The following is a 20,399-nucleotide window of genomic DNA, read 5'->3' on the forward strand; positions in this document are numbered from 1 at the left end:
AATGTGGCGTAAATGTGCGTGTGAACACGGTGTAAATGATGAATAGAGCTCTCAGTGAATCTTTCCTGAATAAATAAAGCTTGAAAACAACAATCCTCTATTTATCCAAGCGTAACTAATCATACATGGCGGCTTTTTTTTTGCGGCTCGCAAGCGAAACCAGAGACTCAAACCTGCAGGTTTACTGTTGATGATCAAACTGTGCTCAGACCAGTTAAACCAGTTAGACAATTATAATAATATATATATCTTATAGGGGTTATATCACGTTGGAAACTGCTCTGTTAGACGAGACAAACTTGAATCGAAATAAACGTTTCTCCAGGCCGCTCATGTTTTAACAAGACTTTATTATAAAGACACGAATGTACATCTTTCAAATTTCAATGGAATACTGACATTGCGTGTCTAATTTCACATTTTTTCATAATTTTTCTTTCCCTCCGCAAAGAACAAATAGCAAAAGATCTTTCACCTTATAAACAAGTGCTGCAATTCAATCTCCAAAAATACAACACCCCACAGGCTATGACGACGAGTTTCTGAACGAGATTAAAGTTTTGAAATCAGATAGAGTTGAACATCAGCGATCCTGAAAGAAATCATAGCAGCATCATGTTTTTAAACAAACAACAACACGGTTTTGTTCGGAAAAAGCCCGGTCAAGAGTCTTAATTTATTTCTTTTCGAAGAATAATCCCGATCAAGATGAAGTTAACCGATTGATCCCAGACTGCACAATCTTGCAGGTTCCACTGAAATTGTACTATTAATAATTTTAAAAAAAGGCCTTCAAGATGTTGTAAATGGGTCAGTTCTGGAGTAGAAAAATAATCCTGGACGAGTCGATCCGCTGATGTCGACAGAGCTGAACCCCCACGAGGCCTTCGGGCGTCCCGCGCGTCGTCGTTTCAGTTCGTTTCGCAAATAAACTTTTCTTAAAAACGTCTCTAATATTAGTTTAAAAGGATCTTCGAATATAAACCACCGACAACAAAAAGAATACTTCTTTGTAAGCGAAGGAGAAGAGAAACGCGGGAAGGTCACAGCACTTGGAAACGCCACGAGGCCTGGTCTTTGTAGTCCAAACAGTCGGAGGCGTTGAAGTTGAGTTTCCAGGCCGAAGCCGCCGTCTGCTCTTTGTAATCCAGACAATCTGTGGAGTTGAAGGTGAGGCCGGGCGCGCTGTAGGCCTGGTGGTGGTGCGACGGGTGGTGGTGGTGGTGGTGGTGCCCTGACGTCTGGCCAATGTGGTGGTGCGGGTGTCCCGACATGGAGCTGCCGGTCATGGGGCTGAGCTGGTGCGGGTGGTGCGGGTGGTGGTGGGAGTGCATGGGCGCCAGGTACGAGCCGCACTCCACGCCGCCAAAGTAAGAGCCCGAAGCCGAGGCCGGGTAGCCCTGGCTGTACGCCGCCGCCGTCTGGCTGTAGGACACCGGGTAGGAGGGCGTCCCCCCGGCGCCGGAGGACGACACAGAGCGCTGCATGCAGGAGGCGCTGGTGGGGGCGGCGGGGTCGGGCAGCGCGGCCGGCGCCGGGGCCGGGGAGATGGGCGCCGGGCTCCAGATGGACGACACCGGGGCGGCGACGGAGGTGGAGGCGCCGATCAGACCGGGGCCGCCGAGGCCGGAGGACGACGTGGAGGAGGACGTGGAGGAGGAGCTGGAGGAGGAGGAGCTGGACACCGCCGGCGGGGTGAACTGGCCGCTGCTCTCCGAACCGGTGCTCTCTCTCGCCGGGGACGACTTCTTCTTCATCGGCTTCACCTTGGCGCTGTTGCTGCTCTGCTGCTGCTGCCGACACTTGGCCCGTCTGTTCTTAAACCACACCTGGGGAAGGAGGAGAGGTCGAAAGGTCACACGTGGATCAGAAACCCTCAAAAAAGATCAAACGCACGGACAGACGGAGCTGGCAGGAACTAAACACCTTTCCTCTACTGAGGTGCTGTGGCTCTGACCTTTGACCTTTACTGCTGGCTGCAGTTCATCAGAGACTCTTTTCTGGGGATGAAGACTCTGCTAAATGCCGACAGCGGCAAAAAAATAACTATAAACGTGCGGAGCTCGTGAATCTATGTTTCTTGGAGAGTTCACCCAAATGACAAACAATACATATTCCTCACTTAGAGGCATTTAGGCATCGGATGGCTTTGGGGTGTTCAGGTTTCTGCCTCCGCCTCACCGTATGATCAGGTGTCACGGCAGGTCATGAAATAGTCACAACGCAGTCTGCTGGTTTCGTGTTCAGGGACTCAGATTGGTTTTTTTGTGTCGCTCAGCAGAAGAAAAATGACAATGGGATCCTTTTTTTCGTGGCGTATACACACAACTTAAACTCTTCCATGTGACTACGCAACAAACAGCGCTGGTGGCGTCGTATTCAATATTGAGGAAGAAGCGCTCGTAGTGGGCGCGACTGGAGGTGAATGGGTCCAACAAAAAAAAAAGGACTTTTCAACCACGAGACCCTGATGTTCGACTCCGCGTGTCTTAAATTGTAATTGTGTAACTGTTATTTGAAGCCCGACCACAATGTTTTTCCTGAAAGACCACGATGTTTTTCCTGAAACTAACATTTGTTTTTATAGCTTAACGTAGTTTTTTTTAAGTCCCAAAAAATAATTTGGCACACAAAGAAATGTACATTCTTGTGTCTCAGAACTAAACCCATCGATTGCATGCTGACGGTCTTAATATAATAGATGTGAAGTACCCACAGTGAAAACTGAATCAATGCCTCTTTTATTCTTGATAATCCACAGATGGGATCATAAACACTGTACGCAGCGTTCATAAGGACTCTTTCTTCAACAGGGACTCTGTGGAAGGACACACACACATATATATATATATATATATATATATATATATGTAGATTAAATCCTGTTGTATTGAAAGCCAACACAGTTGCACAACCGGTTCAGTAACTCAACTCAATGATAATTACATAATAAGAATTTACCAATTAAATATTTATTTCTAACTAGATGATCAATATTATTAGTGAAAGTGAAGCACGATCTCAGAGGACAAGGTTTAGATGACGCAACACATCTAAACCTCTGTGATTTTTCAAAAATAAAGTTAGTATAACTTCATGACAAAGTGACTTTAACAAACATTTTTTTTTTAAATGCAATTTTCCAGTTTTTCTTTGATTATACGTGTGACGTTTGCTGCCCTCTTTAAACTTGTTGGATGACTGTGAACACATCAGGGACCACGAGGTAAATAAAGACGTTTTTTAAAAAAACGTTGTGCAATAAGTGTATATTTTAAAAGTCAAATCAAAAAACTAAATAAAAATACACTAAATAAAAATTGGCTGAGTGTTCATAATGAGTATGCACATGTACATGAAGTGGAGATAATAACCTCAGCGACGAGAAGTGTACATAATGTGTTTTAGTGGAAAATATATGTCCTATGTGATTTAGTTATTTCAAAATAAAAGAGGGCTAAAAACTTGCAGTGGAATTAAAATAGCGACGTTTAGAATATATATTTATATATATATATATATATATATATATATATATGCTTCAGCAGCTGATGCCATGATAAGTGGGCCTGTCAGAGGGTATTAAAGGCTCTGGTGAGCGGCAGAAAGCGGAGACGCAGCGGCCATGACTGCAGCTTCAAGCCGGGCAGAGAGGCCGCTGGAGCCGGGGACGGGAACCAAAGCTCAGCCAAACACTCCCCTTGGAATGAAGACTCGTCTCTACTTGATCAGATGGACTTGTTGTTGTTGTTGTTGTTGTTGTTGTTGTTGTTGTTGTACTAATCGCGCAGAGGCCCCGAGGTGAAAAAGAAATGCACAAAGTGGCACCAAAACCTTTAAAGAAATAATAAAAACCTGAGCTCGTCCCGGACCATCGGGGTTTATTTAGGAAAAGAGATGCAAGAGAATCTGCTTCCAGGAAACTTGATGCTCTGGATGCTTATTAATTTACACCAGACTTTCTTTCTTTGAAAAGTACAACAAGTTGTTCACGTTTACAACCTCAAATATACTCAGGTGGGATGTTATTGGAGACACGTGGTGCAGATTAAAGTAAAGGGGAAACTGTATTTCCCCTCTCCCTCTCTCTCTCTCTCTCTCTCTCTCCATCCCTCTCTCTCTCTCCATCCCTCTCTCTCTCTCTCTCTCCATCCCTCTCTCTCTCTCTCTCTCTCCATCCCCCTCTCTCTCTCTCTCTCCATCCCTCTCTCTCTCACCTGCACCCTGGACTCCGGCAGGTTGATCTTCAGCGCCACCTCCTCCCGCATGAAGATGTCCGGGTAGCGCGTCTTTCCGAACAGCGACTCCAGGATGTCGAGCTGCGTGCGCGTGAAGGTGGTGCGCTCGCGGCGCTGCTTCCGTGGGTTTCCTGGAGGAAGAGGAAGAGGAAGAGGAAGAGGAAGAGGAAGAGGAAGTGGAAGAGGAAGTGGAAGAGGAAGAAGGAAAACACGTTAATTACTTTGTCCAACACACGACTTTAAAATCCCCCTAAAAGTTAGAGGCTGACTCGTTTACTTTTTTCATTTTGCGTCGTGTCTTTTATATCTTTAATTATTATTATTTATAGTTTCTTTTTATATTTAAAAGTAGTTCTATTTAGTATCGGAGCGTTTTTTTGTGTTTTTTTTTATCACCGAGACAAACGTGACACGCTGTACAGACTTAACGACAATAGAAAGTGTTGCAAATTACAACATAATTGCGGCCTTAAACGCAGCACACAATGAGAGTTTAATAATCACGCGTGAACCCAGTTTCCCCATGTTTGGAGTCACTTTAAGACTTAAACAAGTATTAATGTCATTGGACTTTTATTCTTTCTTTTTTTTTTTTACCAACCAGACACCAAGAGGTGCCACGTGACCAACTTTAACTTATTAGAAATAAAATCTGCTGCAAGGACATAAACAATAAAAGCGGAGAAATATATATTTATGTTATTCTATATATATTTATATATTTTATTTATATATATATATATTTATTATTATATATTTATATATATATATATATATATAAAATATGGAGCACCAATGTTTCCAGGCATATGATGACAAACAGGATCTAGAAGCCTGTTATATGTGTCTTTGGTCCCCCATGGGACCGGGTCTCGGAGCTCCGTACCGGGGTATCCCACAGACGGGTGCAGCAGGTCCATGGCGGCCCCGCTCAGGCCCAGTCCGTTCATCCCGTACGGGGCCTGTTTGAGATAAGACATCATGCTCGAGGCGCGGAGGGGGGACCGGAAGGTCTGGACGGGCAGAAAGGTTGCGGGTCTCCTGCGGGAGAAAAGAAGCATTTTATTATTATTGAATATGCGTCATTGCATTATAAAACATATACACGTTATACACGTGTCACTTGCAGCAATAAAACCTCCCAAAGTGCAGGCCATGTATAATAAAATCCACGTAGACTTTTTAAAGTTTATAAAACACAAACAAATTCAGTGTTATCATATTTAAAGTGACATTAGTTTCAGTGATATAAAAGTGAATGCATGCCATTTAATTTGAATAGAAGCTTTTTGAACAATGAAGCAGTGAAACAGAGGAAACACTCACACTGTTATGCAATCACGAACATGTAAATCATCCTGCTGGTTGTAGATAATAAAAAAACAACAACAAAAACAACAACTGTGTTTTACATTTTAAGTTTGAATTCCTAAATCACGAACAATGGGATTTCACCACATATGAGTCTCCTCGGTAATAATCCTAATTTAGTCATTTACTCAAATTAGAGGGGGGGGAACCAAATCTCATTTTATTGGAAAATAGCTTGAATTATGGAGGGGAAATGTATATGTTTTTAAAAAAGAGTCACGTGTTGCTTTGTGGAGAATCTGCAGTTGCACGAAATATATATATTTTTTTTAAAGTTGGAAAAAGTTCTCTAACGTGTAAATAAATTTAAAAAAAGGACGTGAAGTTAAAATGAGTAATGCAACTCCTGTTTGATTAATGTGAAATAAAAACGGAGTCCAGGCCTTCACTTTGGTTTCTTTAATATAGATAACTTCCGTTTGCTGTCAGTTTCAAAGAAGCAGCTAAGAAATAATTAAATATAAGAAGAAATCTCTTATTAAAAAATAAATAATATGAACGATCGACCAAACTGCTGCTTGTGGTTCCAGGTGGGACCAGGTGGGACCAGGTGGGACCCGGGTCTTAAACGGGGCCCGTTATCACTCGGGTCTTCATTACGTTTTCATTAATTCAATAAAGCTCACAATTAAATCGACCTGTGAGACGCGCGTTTGAATTACAGGACCACTTGAGACGCCTTCCGAATATCAAAATCTAATTTATTCACACTGACTTTATGACTGTAATAATTAACTCCTGCTGAGATGAAATTTAGGGTTATTTTCTTTCTTTTTTACATGTGGATTTTTTCTTTCATTCTCCTGGATTTTTTTTTTACCCCCACAGGAATGCAGTTTGTGCGTGTTACAATTTGAATGTTTTAAATATTTAGTTTTTATTCATGTTGAACTGTGTTGGAGTTTATTATTGGCTTAATATTCACGTGTTTTACTTCCCCTCGCCTTGTCCTATTTACTGCAGTTGTTTTTTTTATTTCACATTCCACTTTAAACACGATAAAAAACAACACATTAAACACGCAGTGTCACACACACACACACACACACACACACACACACACACACATGCTCAAAGCCATGCCATTAAATACAAGTGCAGGAAAGTGGTTGAAAGCCAACAACTGATTATAAAACATTGGAATGAAAAGAACATAATAAATAAAGATATATACGAATCTTCTTTCTTTTTTTTAACGCATTTAACCCCAGAATAAATAAATAACTATCCGTGTTACTTTGATTTACTCCTGCAGAACTTCACACATCGGCTGCAGCTTTAATAACCGGCCTTAATGATTAACTGTTAGTATTAGTGTAAGACAATGTATTTAGATAAGGATTTCCCTAATCTAGTGGGCTCCTTTTAGCAGCTAAATGCTCTGATGGACCTGAACCGAGGCGTTAACACTGCGCATAAAGCGAGACTTATTTCCATAACCGCAGGAAAGGAGCCGAAACACGCAATGCAAATGCGGCAAAAAACCTGTGTGCAAATGAAGGCCATTACAATTTAGATTAGATCTACAGGCCGACAATTAGCGCAGCGGCTGTTATCGGACAGGAGGCCGCGGGCTGAGCCGAGCTGCATGGAGGAAATACATATGTATATAAAATATACTCCTAAATAAAGTGAAATAACCTCTAATTAAATAAAAAGGTCAACACTTGTAATGTGCTTCGTTCGTTGAGGTTACAGAAGGGTTTAATGACAGGTTGTTTTTATTTGTTTTTAACCTCAGAGGCAAAACAAATCAATTATTTTGAGAATGTATTCAACGTATTTTTGCGTATTTTAATGTGTTGTTTTTATAAATGTTATAGCAGCCTCGTTGTGAGAGCTTTTAAAACACTTATAAAAGGAAAAGCAGGTAATTAAAACAACATTTAATTTAAATTGAATGTGTGTGTGTGGGCTTCACCTGGTGGAGCACGAGCCCGTAAATCAGGAGAAACAAACGGGAGATAACACAAATGAAATATAAACACGTCTCACCTTCTTCAGGCAACCTTGTTGTTGTTGTTGTTGTTGTTTTTGTTTTCTTTAAATCCGGTTAAATGTCAAAGCAGTGAGATCCAGAGGTCGAGAAATATCCACATGGAGAAAAAAAAAAAGTTTGTTGTCGTCAGGCAGAATTTTAAAAAAAATACAAAAAACAGGTTCAGCAGCTCCGCGCGCACCTGTTTTCGTTAACTGAGTAAATTAACATTTCAAAAAATAAAAATAAAACACAAAATATAAAAAAAAAAAGATGAGCCGTAACGTTGTGAGTCTTCCTCGCTCCTTGCCTGTGTCTCTCTCTCTCTCTCTCTCTCTCTCTCTCTCTCTCTCTCTCTCTCTTGGCGGACGCAGATTGATGCTCGTGCTCAGAGGCTCGCGCGCCTCTATGAGTCAAGGAAGCATGCGGGTCCGAGTCCTCCCAGCCAATCGCAGCGCTCTGCGCCCCTTCGCGGAGGGGGGCGACGCGGACGGCCAATCGGAGACGAAAGCGCCCGCCCCCCTCCTCTTTTTTTGCAAGGGTTACGCGCACACCACGTGACACGACGGGACGCTCGTGGCAGGGAGTGGAAAGGGGACTCGGGCCCTCGGCTGCCATTACGGGGAGAAATGTTTGATGTGGCCGCTCATTTAAACACGATGTGGTCATATTCAGGAGTAATAATGTAATAAATGTTCAATGTGTTGTTATGTTTTATTTTTTATTATATTAGTATAGAATAGTTTTTATTTGGCCTAAAGAAAAGACTTTTTCCTGCCTCGTCAATAAAACAATAATTTAATAATAATAATTTAGGTACTTTTTGTTGTTGTTTATAGATAATTAAGGAGGCCATCAGGCCCACAACACTCATCCAAATGGAAGTTTGCTGCACTTAACTTGCATGCAGGCCACTGGTATTTATTTATTTATTTATTATTGTTTTAATACAATGGCTATACAGGAGGTATTTAAAGTCCATCAACCAGCTGATTCAATTCATTTAAATAAACCTGGCAGCATATAAACCAACAACATTCATTTCAAACAGCTGCTGATTAAAAACAGAGCTGCATGCTGTAATAAATAATGTGGTGTCAACACCTTGTTTATTGTTTATGTGTCTATTGACAGACAGATGTCTATACACAATTTATAAAGGTCGTTTTATAATAATGCAATTGAACACATTCCAAAGATAACAATAACCTGCAGCAAGTACAACATATAACTGACTACATAAGGCACAACATAAATAATTTAACTCATAGGCCTGAGAACAAATAGCTTAAATTCCACACATGAGCGGCCTCGTGGTGGCTTTCATGAGGAAAACATTAAAGAAAACCGGTTGTGTTGAAATCATTTATGAACACGTTGGCTCTCTTTTCTCTTTTCCTCGTGCGTGTGATTGGCCGCGAGGCCGACGGCCACGAGCACTGATCACAAGTATCAAGATATCAAATGGACGCGTCATTGTTGTCGTGAGGGGTTTTCGGGGCTCTAATCCCAAATTGCAGTATTTTCTTAATACTAAGCCCGTAAATCGAGGGATCAGGCCGCCTAAAGAGGTGTGTGTGTGTGTGTGTGTGTGTGTGCGTGTGTGTGTGTGTGTTGGAGGTGGTGGGGGTTACGTTTGGGAGAGGCTTCTCGTTTGTGTTGTCGCTTATTATAAAAGCATGATGCATAAAATCCCGGGACACACACACACACACGCGCACACACACACACACGCACACACACGTAACCTGCCGTGCAGACACAGAACGGGGCGGAAAAGCCCTTTAAAGCAGCTGACAGCGGTGCGTTTGGCTGCATGAAGGCGAAGCAGGCAGGTGAGGACCAGAGGAACATAACGTTCTTCGACTGGGACTCAGGTAGGACAACTGGATCTGGTTCAAGACGTGTTCGTAATATTATTATTATTATTATTATTACTTTTTTTTAAAGGGCTAATCTGTAGAACATGTTGTGTGTCAGTGTTGTAAATATGTCTTGATTTTCACATGATGTGCAGCTCTGTTTTTTAAACTCATTTCCAAAAATAAAATGACAAATAAATGCACATATGCACAGACGAGTATAGGGAGCATGCTCACTGCGCATGCGCTGAGACATATTAGTGGTGACATTGACACTGAAGCTGATTACCATGTGATTTTATGGAGATTTGTAAAAACAATAAAGAGTAGGAGTGGGGTTTAAAAGGCCTCCGCGTGTCTCGACAACTTAAAAATATTCAGTGCACGCATGCGCAAACGACCTGATCCGAAGCCCGACGTTGTGACTTTAGAGGGCACGCGCAGGTGGAAATAAGCCTGCGTGTGATGACGTAACATCCTCTTCTGCAGCTCCGTTTTTGCTGTTTTGTGACGCAGGAAAATGTAGAAAAACGAAACAATTTCAAAATAAAAGCCGGAAAAACGGCGCGTGTTGAAATCACAAATAACGTTTTGTTTCCTGCAAAAGAAAAAAATACAAAAATGACTTCCGGGTGTTATTGGTTGGAAAATAGAAACGTGGAATTACTTTTAGGTTATCCAGTAGTATTAAAATGATAATGTTATGATCAGCTGGTTATAGACCTGCAGGTGCAACGAATGCTCTCCCTCTCTCTCTCTCTCTCTAACTCTATCTCTCTCTCTCCCTCTCTCTCTCTCCCTCTCTCTCACCTGCACACATGAGGGGAAATAACGTCAACACACAAACACTTAAGAAAGAAAAACACTCGTATGAAAGTGAGTAAAAGGAGAAAAAGAAAAAGGTGTGAGTAACATTATTCTGAAATTCAAGAGGAAACAGGAAGTAAGAGAGGAGGAAGCTCATATCTGTGCTTCTGTAGTTTCAGAGTTTTGCAGATTTTAAGCATTGGAACATAAATAAATAAATACATGTGTATATACAATGTATACATCCGTACATATACGTATATAATAATACTAATACTTTGAATTTATAATACTTTATATAATTTACATAATGCTTTTCTATACATATATATATATATATGTATATATCAATGGTTTCCTAAATTTAAAACTGTTTTTTAAAACAGTCAATGCGCTCTAAATGTAAATAGTTTTTTAGTGTACAGTACAATTACTTTGTGTTTTGGATATATACGTTAATTCCTCCTGTTTCTCTGTCCCCACAACAGGATTAATAAATGTATCTGATGAAGACGAACAAGAAGCCAAACCCCCAGAGGTACAGTTCCCCTCACAAGAAGTCGTGTTCAGCCAAGTAGACTTCTAGTAAATCGACGTGTCATGTACGCGTTAAACAAGCTGGGAATCAACCCTGTGACCCCAAACCTCTCTGGAAAGTGTGCGTTTTGTGTTGACTCTAATTTAAAATCCAACCAAAGTTCAGATGGTGTGAGCGGCTGCACGATTAGTTCAAAGAAATACATTTTAATATATAAGTAAGTCAAACAAGTATGTATAAATGTCACAATTCACTCAAAACAAACTGCAGTAAAAGTTGAACGTCTGGAGAAATTAATTTTTAGAAAATATGTACATATAGACGGGATAATGGTCTCCTTAACTTCCACTGGTCCTACTGGTCATTTATAATATTCTCTTTCTCTCCAACTTAATCTTGCTGATCTACAGATTAGTCCCCCTATATTTATTAATAATAATAACAATAATAATGTCTTGTTTAAAGGGAAAGAAGCCGTATTTTAATATTTTTTTTACAGTGCTGTTGTGAAACCTACAGGCCGAGGAGCAGAAACAGGAAATGAGAACCGACTCGTCATTCAGTGTCAAGTACAGTACGGCCAGAGGCACAGCGGAGCGCCGAGAGAGGAGCATGTAGCTGTCAATCACCGGCCCCTGTGGCACCGCCCCTCTCATTAAGAAGGCAAACAATGAAGAAGAAGAGGTGGTGGTGGTGGGGGGGGGGGGGGGGGGGGGGCTAGGAGGGAGAAATCAGACACCAGAGCCACGAAACCATCTGACCCCATCCAGTACCCATCACCCCCTGAAACACAGAGGTGTGTGTGTGTGTGTGTGTGTGTGGAGGAGGAAATTACTTATATGTGTGTGTGTGTGTGGGGAGGGGGGGGGGTGGTGGTGGTGGTGGTGGAGGAGGGGGTTAACTTCCAATCCTTTTAGGATTATGCCCCCCCCCCCCCCCCCCCCCCTCCTCTCTCTGGCTCTGTTCTTCGCTCTTTCACTCGGCTGCCCCTCGGGCAATCACGTTAAAACCTGCACGGCCAGCGCTCATTCAGATATCTCTGACAATGCGAAGCCGCGGTAACCATGCGGTAACCATGCGAGAGCCGGCGAGGCGCGCAGGAATGCACAGATTCGGTTTCCCCGTCAGCCTCCCGGAAAAAAAGGAGAAGGAAAAAAAAAGGGGGAAATATTGGAAGCATTTTCCCAGATATCTCGGAGCAAAATGGCGTCTTTTTTTGTTGTTGACAATTAGCAAAACAGGCTTTGGTAAAGAAAAGGTCAAAGGTCACGCGCGTGACGTTTGAACACAACGCGTGTAGACTTGTTAAAATTAAAGTTACTTCATGTGAAAGTTAAAGCTTTTCAATGTCAGGGGAGGTTTTTACACTTTAAACTCACACACCAAGAGGCAGAAGTGAGGACTCGAGTCACATGACTTCAAAACGAGACTTGGTTTGAACCGCCAATGACTCGTGACTTGTTATTTAATAACTCAACACTTTGTTTGGACCCATCAGACGGCATCGAGCTGCAGGAGAACCGTGCGTTACATTGGTTTGGACAACCTAAAGGTTTGGACTTGGCACTTGGGACTTGGGACCGGCCTATCTTGACTTTGGGTCTTCATTAAGGACTTGTCTGTCATGATGTTGGTCATGACCTGAGACTTGTTAGTCTTGACTTTGGGACTTCAGTTGAAACCTGCTTGTCATGATTTGGGTCTTGAGAAGTCCCAAGTCAAAAGACAGGTCCCAAGAAAGGTCCCAAGTCTAGTCCCAAGTCTAGTCCCAAGTCAAGTCCCAAGCCAAAAGACAGGTCGCAAGAAAGGTCCCAAGTCAGGTCCCAAGTCAAAAGACAGGTCCCAAGACAAGTCCCAAGAAAGGTCCCAAGTTAAGTCCCCAGTCAAGTCCCAAGTCAAGTCCCAAGCCAAAAGACAGGTCCCAGGACAAGTCCCAAGACAGGTCCCAAGTTAAGTCCCTAGTCGAGTTTCAAGTCGAGTCCCAAAACAAGTCCCAAGACAAGTCCCAGTCAGTTTATCGATGTGTTCATTATGATGATTATTATCCTGATTAAAACTAGTGACTGAGATGATTCACTCTGGATAAGTTTCTCTCTAAATGTCCTAAAATGCAAACACCCTCCAAAACCAGCTCCTGGTCCCGTTGAGCCTCAGAGGTCCAGAGGTCAGAAACGAGCACCACCTCCTCCGTGAGCGGTGGTGGGGAAGAGGGGGGGGGGGGGGGGCATTGCCCCCCCGGCCTTATCTCCGGGTCCAGTTGACTCGAGGCTCCATCATCAGAGCCATTTGATCGGATTCTGGCTCTGCAGCTAATCAATCTGCAGCACAGAGCCGCCAGAAGACCTGTAACCAGGCCCCCCCCCCAATGGCCCGGTCGGGGGGGATAAGCCCCTGCACGGGATTACATATTGATTTTGAACGTCAAAAAAAAAAAAAAAAAAGCTTATCATATAAAACCGACCACAGACTACAACAAGTAGCGGAGTCTATGCATGAATCCGTCTTTTAGAGAGGGGAGCATCAACTTTCAAACACTGAATGGTGGACAAATCAATGGCGGCGGTGATGAGGTGTGGTGGCACATTGTTGACTGGGGGACTCACAACTAAACCTGTGTGTGTGTGTGTGTGTGTGTGTGTGTGTGTGGGGGGGGGGGGGGGGGGGGGGGGGGGAGGGGTGATTGATTCATTTGTTTTCATCATCCACAAAAAGTCCCTTCACACACAAAATGAGGTGTTTTAATATGTTTTAAATGTGTGTTTAGTTCTTTTTCCAGCCTCTGATTTACATGAAAGGACATTTGGTAGTTCAAGATCTTAAAAAGGCTGTCAAATAATAAAACATGCCAGGTTTCCAGATCGCAGGAAGTGGAACTAAATGTAATGGTTTGACTTAAAACCAGTAACGGTGCCAATCGCGTCCGTCGTGCCGGTCCCGTCCTTTAAAAAAAAAAATATTTCAGCTTGAAGAACTAGTTTGTACTAGTTTTTTCACCAAAAAGGTGAATATCTTTAAAAACTGATATTTTCCTCCGTGTTTTAAAATACAATTCTGTCCACACGACCTTTCGTTTTGCAAACATCGGCCCCGCAGACGGGCGACGCCAAACAACACGTCGCATACCAGAGAAGACGATTCTGGGCACGCTCAGTGAGCCCCATTGGTGTGAACAAATAGTAAACAAAGGTAAAGTTATAGCTCACTATTCATACAAATTTGATATTTGGATGCCGTGTGCAAAAAAACCCCCCCGAAAATGGACTCGTGCGTGTGGACGGACGACGCAGACGTCTTCTGCCTTTCAGGAATACTGCAAATAAAGACTCCGAGAAGGCGAGGAAACGGGCAAAATGGGGAGATGATGTCATCGTTTCCCAAACACGGCCACACATTTTAGGGACCTAAAACCCAGTTGGCGTGGGGACCAGAGGCCATGAAGTATATATATCTCTATGAGTGTGTATACAGGGCTGAAGGTTAACCGACAAGACGTCCTGCAGGTAGACGTCTCCACTTCAGGGGTGGCAGGAACACCTTCATCGGGAGGAGTCTGAGGACATGTTTGTCCCCCTCAAACACACACAAACACACACACACACACACACACAAATCACCCTAAAAACAAACACAAACCTGCATGTCCTTGATACAAGAGGCAGCGGCCAACACGGCCATCAATAATCCGCCCTTAATAATGAGGAGATTAACTGATATCAGGTGTGCAGATGACTGGCGGGCTGAAAACAACTGAGGATGATGGGAGCAGAGTCCCCTAAGCAAAGACCCCCCCTACCAAACATAAAACTAATTAGAATTGATTTATTATGGATCAGGTATACCTTATCAGGTGAGAGAGAGAGAATTACCATGGAGAGCCAAAGGGCTGCGGCAGGTCGCTGCTGAATGGTAAAATCAATGCGCCGCATCCCAACGAGAACGCCTCAGTTTAGATAATCACGTAATAATTCCCTTTATTGTGTATGTAAAATAAAAAATATTGGCACAAACCAGCTGTAGCGCAGGTGTGTGTGTGTGTGTGTGTGTGTGTGTGGAGTAAACAGAGGAACCCTTGCATCGCTGAGTGGAGCCTCAGCTCTTCTTCCTCCTCTTCCTCCTCTTCTTCTTCTTCTCTTGGCGTCGGTTCAGAAAAACCTCTCCAATCTCCGGCTCCTTTTTCTCCTCTCCCTATAGGCAACTTTTGGAGAAAAAAAAAAACTTCATCAATATGTTAATGACTTAATCTTTAAACACTTAAAAGAAAACCATTAATAAACATTGATTCGAACACTTGCCACCAGTGACTTCGCGGTAAGCCAGTGCAAATAGCTTGATACACAAACTGCCACGGAGGGCAATTTGTTGGGGGGATTACCAACAGAAGACGGACACCAGAGACATCGATCACGCTTTGAGTGGCGGGGGATGAAACGTCCGAGGATGAGTCGCCATCTTTTCTTCTGTCGTCGAGGTCAACGAGCTTTTTCTAGAAAAAAAAGAAGGGACCCTAAAATCATATTATTTAGGGATCCGGTGACGCCGGCTTCCCTCTCGGCGAGGCCACCCACGCGGCGTGAAGTAGACGGCGACTAAATGTCATTTCATCTGCGCACAAAAAAAACGTGGACGCACATTAGTCGAAAAAGGAGAAGAAACATCAGCTGATTTCTGCACAGAATCCAGGGTAATTAATTCAACGTATTTAAAAGAAGAAATCATTCAAATAAAGATGTATTGGTTGTTATTTAAACCCCGTTCTAACTGAGCTTTTTCCACTAACCGCAATGCGAAACCACCTCCGTCTTTGTTAGAAACAGGAAGTGGAGGTTGACAAACTGTTTGTACTGATGGTCCGAGTGTCGTCTCGTGGCTTAAACAAACCTGTAAAAAACAAAGTGAACCTGTGTTGGAAGCAGGCGACGCCAAAGCATCTTTAAAAATGTGCATTCTCTCTGCTGGCCAGCGGGGGGCGAATCCTCCGAGTGCAAACAATAAAAAGGTTGTATAGAAGTCTATGAGAAGATGTTCCTGGCTGAGAGCTCCGTGTTTGTTGGACCTTTTTTTTACGATATTTACACTTCCTCGTTCATGATTACATGGATAACTTAATGAAATAATTTAGTGGGCCGCGTATGAAATACTGAGGCTACGATCGCTGGATGAAAACAGCCCGATGCACGGAGCAAGTGGAAACTGTACGTTTCCTATGAATACAGGATTTTATTTTGAAAGGTTGTACGAGTGTCGTTTTTTTTTGACGAGTTGAGAGCGAGAACGCGCTGGTAATCGTGGAATAAACACACTCGATGTACCGTTTTTAGACGACGTTCATGCTTTTCAATGTAAAAACTGCAGCTTTCCCAAAACCCTAAAAAACGCAAAGGCAAAAACGTTTATCCTTTTTTAAGAATGTTTTCATGCAATTGTAATAATTTAATCATCATACGCATCAGTTGGGATTTAACCGGCGACCAAATGTTTGAATGCTTTAAACAAAAAACAAGAAATCAGAGATATTTAGAAAATTAAAAGGATTTTATCAGATATTTTTTAACTGTTGTCAGTTCCACGATGTATCAGGCAATTTGATTTATTGTCCTCGATAGAAGAGAAAGAAGCAGAACGAACTTTAAGGTTTTTTGTCTGTCTGAGGAGTCGCCCCCTGATGGCCATTAGAGAGAATGCAGGTTAAAGACACTTCTTCTCTCTGGTAATTGTGTCAGTTGGAGCTGCTTATATATAATTGTTTGACACTACTGTGTGCATAAAATAGTGGAGGACAAGGCAACTTTACAAAATTCTGCACATAGATGTGAATGAAAAATTTGTATTACAAAAAAAATCCCCCTACTACTAAAAATTTTAGTATGGAAATCTTAACTGAAGGTCTATTTTTTGAGCATTTTCGTCAGAAAGTCACCTTTAAAACATGTGAAAATATCCTCTGTTAATAACCCTTTTAGCACGAGCTAATTCAGTGCCGATATTCTGGAGGATAATGCAGTTTTTCTTCTATTTTCATACATTCGAGGTCCCTGTGAAACACACCAGCTCTTGGATGAGAAGCGCACGGAGGAAACAAAGACTAGAAAAGGGCAACCGGCCAAGAGATTTAGGCCGCTCGGCCCCCGACGCCGGTCAACTCGGCTCCTTGAACCGTGACCCCCCCCTCGAGGAACGAAACCCCGAAAGCCTTCGCAAAGAAAAACGAGGCGCTGATATATTTCCGCGGAGGCTCTCGCATTTGTTCCCCCCCGAAGGTCTTTGTGCTCGACGGAGGGAACGAAGCCTCCATAACCAAATAAGATTAAGATCACAATCTCAGCCGCTGCTACATTAAAGAGATAAGACTAATGAGAGTGCTCCCTCTACAGTTACCTCTCCCTCTTCTTCTTTATTTGTTTATGCTCTTCTTCTTTTCTTTTTTTTTTTGCATGCTCCATTTTTGTTATCAAGATTACAGATTTTGAAAATCATCTTGATTTATTTTGACACCGTTTTGCATGTTTTAGCAGAAATTAGCAGTCATTTTTATTTTTTTTGGGGGGCTTTTTTATCAGGAAAAAGCTCCGAAGCTTCAAAGATTTAGATCAATTATTGTGTTTACCCACATCCAGATTGGGGTAAGAGGTGTTTCCTTCCCCGCTAAAATAAATATCTCAGGGATAACACCTTTTCATACAAAGCTAAAATGTCCCCGAAGCCCCACAGACGTGGATTTAAAGCCCTCGTTGTGTTGTTATAGTACATTTTTTTTCCCTGTTTGCTTTAGATAACAAATCTTTTGGTTGACCCCGAAGGGTTAGGGGAGCATTACAAATTAATCCCAGTTTTAATAAGTCTGTCTTAAGCCCGGGATCTTTACTCGAAAAGAAAGAAAAGAAAAAAGGGGGGAGGGAGAGAAGAAAGGGATCGCAGAGGAAAAGAAATATATTAAACCCTGTGATCACAGGCAGCTTTTCTTGTTTGTTATCCCTCCGTTTTACCTTTTTAATCCAATACTTGCTAATCCAATTTGTCTTTCGGGGCTCCCACCCTAACTTCTCCTCATCTTACGGCTTCCTCTTAAATACGCCCGGAGTCAGTGACCGCTCCTCGATTCACGGTCCAAAAACCGGCGGACGCATAAAAACAACACATAGGAGACAAAAGTTTATTAGACAGAAAAAACAAAAACAAAGAGGAAATCGGCGCATGTTGACTGCTCGTTACGCGGGTATAAAAGTTGTTCGAAGTTGTGAGTTTCAGAACTGAATATGCATGAAGAGCCATAATCAGATCTTGGGGCAGTCACCCACTGAAGGGGAATATTGGGGGAACACAAAGGGATTGATTTAATTACTTGGAGTGGGCCTGTGCTTTGGAGCCGCCTTGTTAGGAGGTAGTGAAAAGGCTGGCAGTATCCTTGTGCTATTTTTGTGAAGGGGGGGGGGGGCAAAGGAGAGTGTAAGGGTGTGTGTGGGTGTGTGTGGGGGGGGTGCAGTTGCAGATGGTGGGGGTACGGAGGTAGTCTAGCTTCTTAAGTCACCAAAACTAATCCCGAGTATAAAGCTCTCCTGATTGAAAAGACCTGCATTGATTGCTAAAAAAAAAAAAAAAGAAAAAAAAAAAGGACAAAGTGCATTCTCTGTTTGTCAATCTGGCCGACGTCCACCCCGTTCAATCGCCTCCTCTGTCTTCAGGGGGAACCTGTGGCGATCGTATAACACGCACTCTTTCTTTTATTTAGAAAACGTAGAAAAAGAGCTCATTTAATACCTTTTTCATTTTTTTTTTTTTGACCTTGCTCTCTCGATTGACCGAAAAGGAGAATATTCACCTCGGACAAAGAGTCGTTGGGTCTCGTGAGTCCCGTCTTCAAAGAGAAGAAGAAGAAATTGTTTCATAATTCCACTCGTGAAAACACGGACCATGTATCTGAACGATTACCCCACCCAGAAGATAAGTAAACAATAACTCAATTTGTATTCATCAGCAGGACATTACCGGTGATTTCTTTAAATATTTGTTAAAAAGAAAAAAAAAAGCCCCCGCTCGCAATAAGCATCCCGTTAGGAAAAAAAAAAAAGAATGACGGATGTGCGTACATATTTTCTTTATTCAAGGACCGTTATCTGCGAGGTTTCATCTCTCTTGCCGCTGCCCCCTCGGCCGCGTTTGCCTTTGTCCGACCCGCGATGACGGATTCAAGGGTCTTTAGGAGGGGGAAACAAAGCACTCCAAGGTATTTGTGAAGTGGTGTGGCGTGGATGTGAGACTTCCAAAGCAAGAGCTCACCTGATAGATCCCTGAGAGGTGTTTTCATCAAAAGGGTCCCCTTTCTACCGCCGAGACCCCAGACAATAAGCCCGGCCGAGTGGATTCTAGTGCCTTGTGCTCAACGGGCACCGGTGACAACGAAGCCCTTAATCATCTCATGACAAAAGCCAAAAGGCATCATCCTATTAAGCAGTGTGCTCCGCCGCTAATATGAGCTACTGCCCCGGGAACCTTTCATAGGGGCGCTGTGCTATTAAAGTGCTTCTGAACCAGCCAGCGGGAACCCGGGCCCATTCACCTTTCATCTGGGAGCCTGTTGTTTGGCGGCTATAGTGGAGGCCGGCTCAAGATGTTAGTGATCTCATTACAGCGGTTTGTGAGAAACGGCCTCCGAAATTTTGAGCATCTCCCTTCTCTTTCTCCTCGCTCCTTTTCAATTCTCCTCAACCTTCCCCTTTCGCGTCAAAGGGCCTTCGCACCCCCCCCCCCCCCCCCCCCCCCCCCCCCCCCCCCCCCCCCCCCCCCCCCCCCTTTATGCGCGGGCCATAAATTGATTATTACTTCAGGTTTTTCTGGAAAAATATGTCATTTTTTTCCCCCACCCTTGAAAAGTTTACTCATCCCAGCAACCCCCTGCGGCAACACTCTTTCTTATCTTTTCTTTTCGGTGGAGGTTCTGCGCTGAATGGGCGGCCAGGTTGAAAAGCGAAGAGGCCACGGGGGGGGGGAGGGGGGGGCGTCACGAAAAAAAGTTCAGATTTCTCATTTAGTTGTCTTTATGCTGCGAGCGCCATGTGGTCCTTGAAGGTGTTGAAAACATGGGAAGCACCGGAGGGATCAGAGCAATCTCATTAGCATTCGCTCAGAATTGGAGTGGCTGTATGGCGAGGCCGAGTCCTCTGTCGGGGGCCCCGAAGACGGACGCCCGCCGCCCTCCGCCCGCCGCCGCCGCCGCTGCTGCTGCTGCCTCCGCCTCTTTGTGTCTTTGTGTTCTTTCAAGATTTTTTTTGTCACGTCGGGCTGTTTTTCCTCGGCGGGACGTTGCCAGGAGGATCATGGGAAAAGACGATATCGCGGCAGTGCCGGTAGTTCGACGGCAGCTGGACGAGTTCAACATAAAAGTATATTTAGCGAAAGCTATTGGGACACTTGAACAACACCTTCCACAACAACAACAACAACAACAACAACAACTAATGCTGATTACAAAACGGTTCATATTTGAGTTTTGCCGACCGATCTCAGACGGGTTTAGAATATTTCGTGTCGCAATCAGGTTTTCACGACAGTCATGGTGTCCAAAAGTATTCCCGATAACAACATCTGTATCTAAAGAAAATACATTTAAA

At 43.2% G+C, this 20,399-nt stretch overlaps 2 protein-coding genes across 4 annotated transcripts in view; both read right to left on the reverse strand.

Moving 5' to 3' along the window:
* Positions 1-20,399, reverse strand: part of LOC117732666 (E3 ubiquitin-protein ligase TRIM21-like) — a 703,346-nt gene that overhangs the window by 350,219 nt on the left and 332,728 nt on the right. The window lies entirely within an intron of this gene.
* On the reverse strand, positions 1,044-5,221 carry LOC117733051 (homeobox protein OTX1 B-like). 2 transcript variants are annotated; one of them, XM_034536391.1, is made up of 4 exons: positions 5,125-5,221; positions 4,218-4,369; positions 1,651-1,829; positions 1,044-1,575 (listed from the first exon to the last, which is right to left on the reverse strand). In XM_034536391.1, the coding sequence occupies exons 1-4, from the start codon at positions 5,219-5,221 to the stop codon at positions 1,044-1,046; spliced, it is 960 nt and encodes a 319-aa protein (XP_034392282.1). The 2 variants fall into 2 exon arrangements, with proteins under 2 accessions (XP_034392282.1, XP_034392274.1); XM_034536383.1 differs by having other exon boundaries at positions 1,044-1,829.

This window comes from Cyclopterus lumpus, chromosome 1 (genome assembly GCF_009769545.1).
Source record: "Cyclopterus lumpus isolate fCycLum1 chromosome 1, fCycLum1.pri, whole genome shotgun sequence".
Lineage (NCBI taxonomy): Eukaryota > Metazoa > Chordata > Actinopteri > Perciformes > Cyclopteridae > Cyclopterus > Cyclopterus lumpus.

What these genes read in the sequence shown, in the direction of transcription:
- LOC117733051 (XM_034536383.1), bottom strand. Translation starts at nt 5,221, where the DNA reads ATGATGTCTTATCTCAAACAGGCCCCGTACGGGATGAACGGACTGGGC. An exon ending in CCCGTCTGTGGGATACCCCG is followed by an intron (nt 4,370 to 5,124) that starts GTACGGAGCTCC and finishes CTCTTCCTCCAG; the next exon opens with GAAACCCACGGAAGCAGCGC. An exon ending in TGCCGGAGTCCAGGGTGCAG is followed by an intron (nt 1,830 to 4,217) that starts GTGAGAGAGAGA and finishes CTCCTTCCCCAG; the next exon opens with GTGTGGTTTAAGAACAGACG.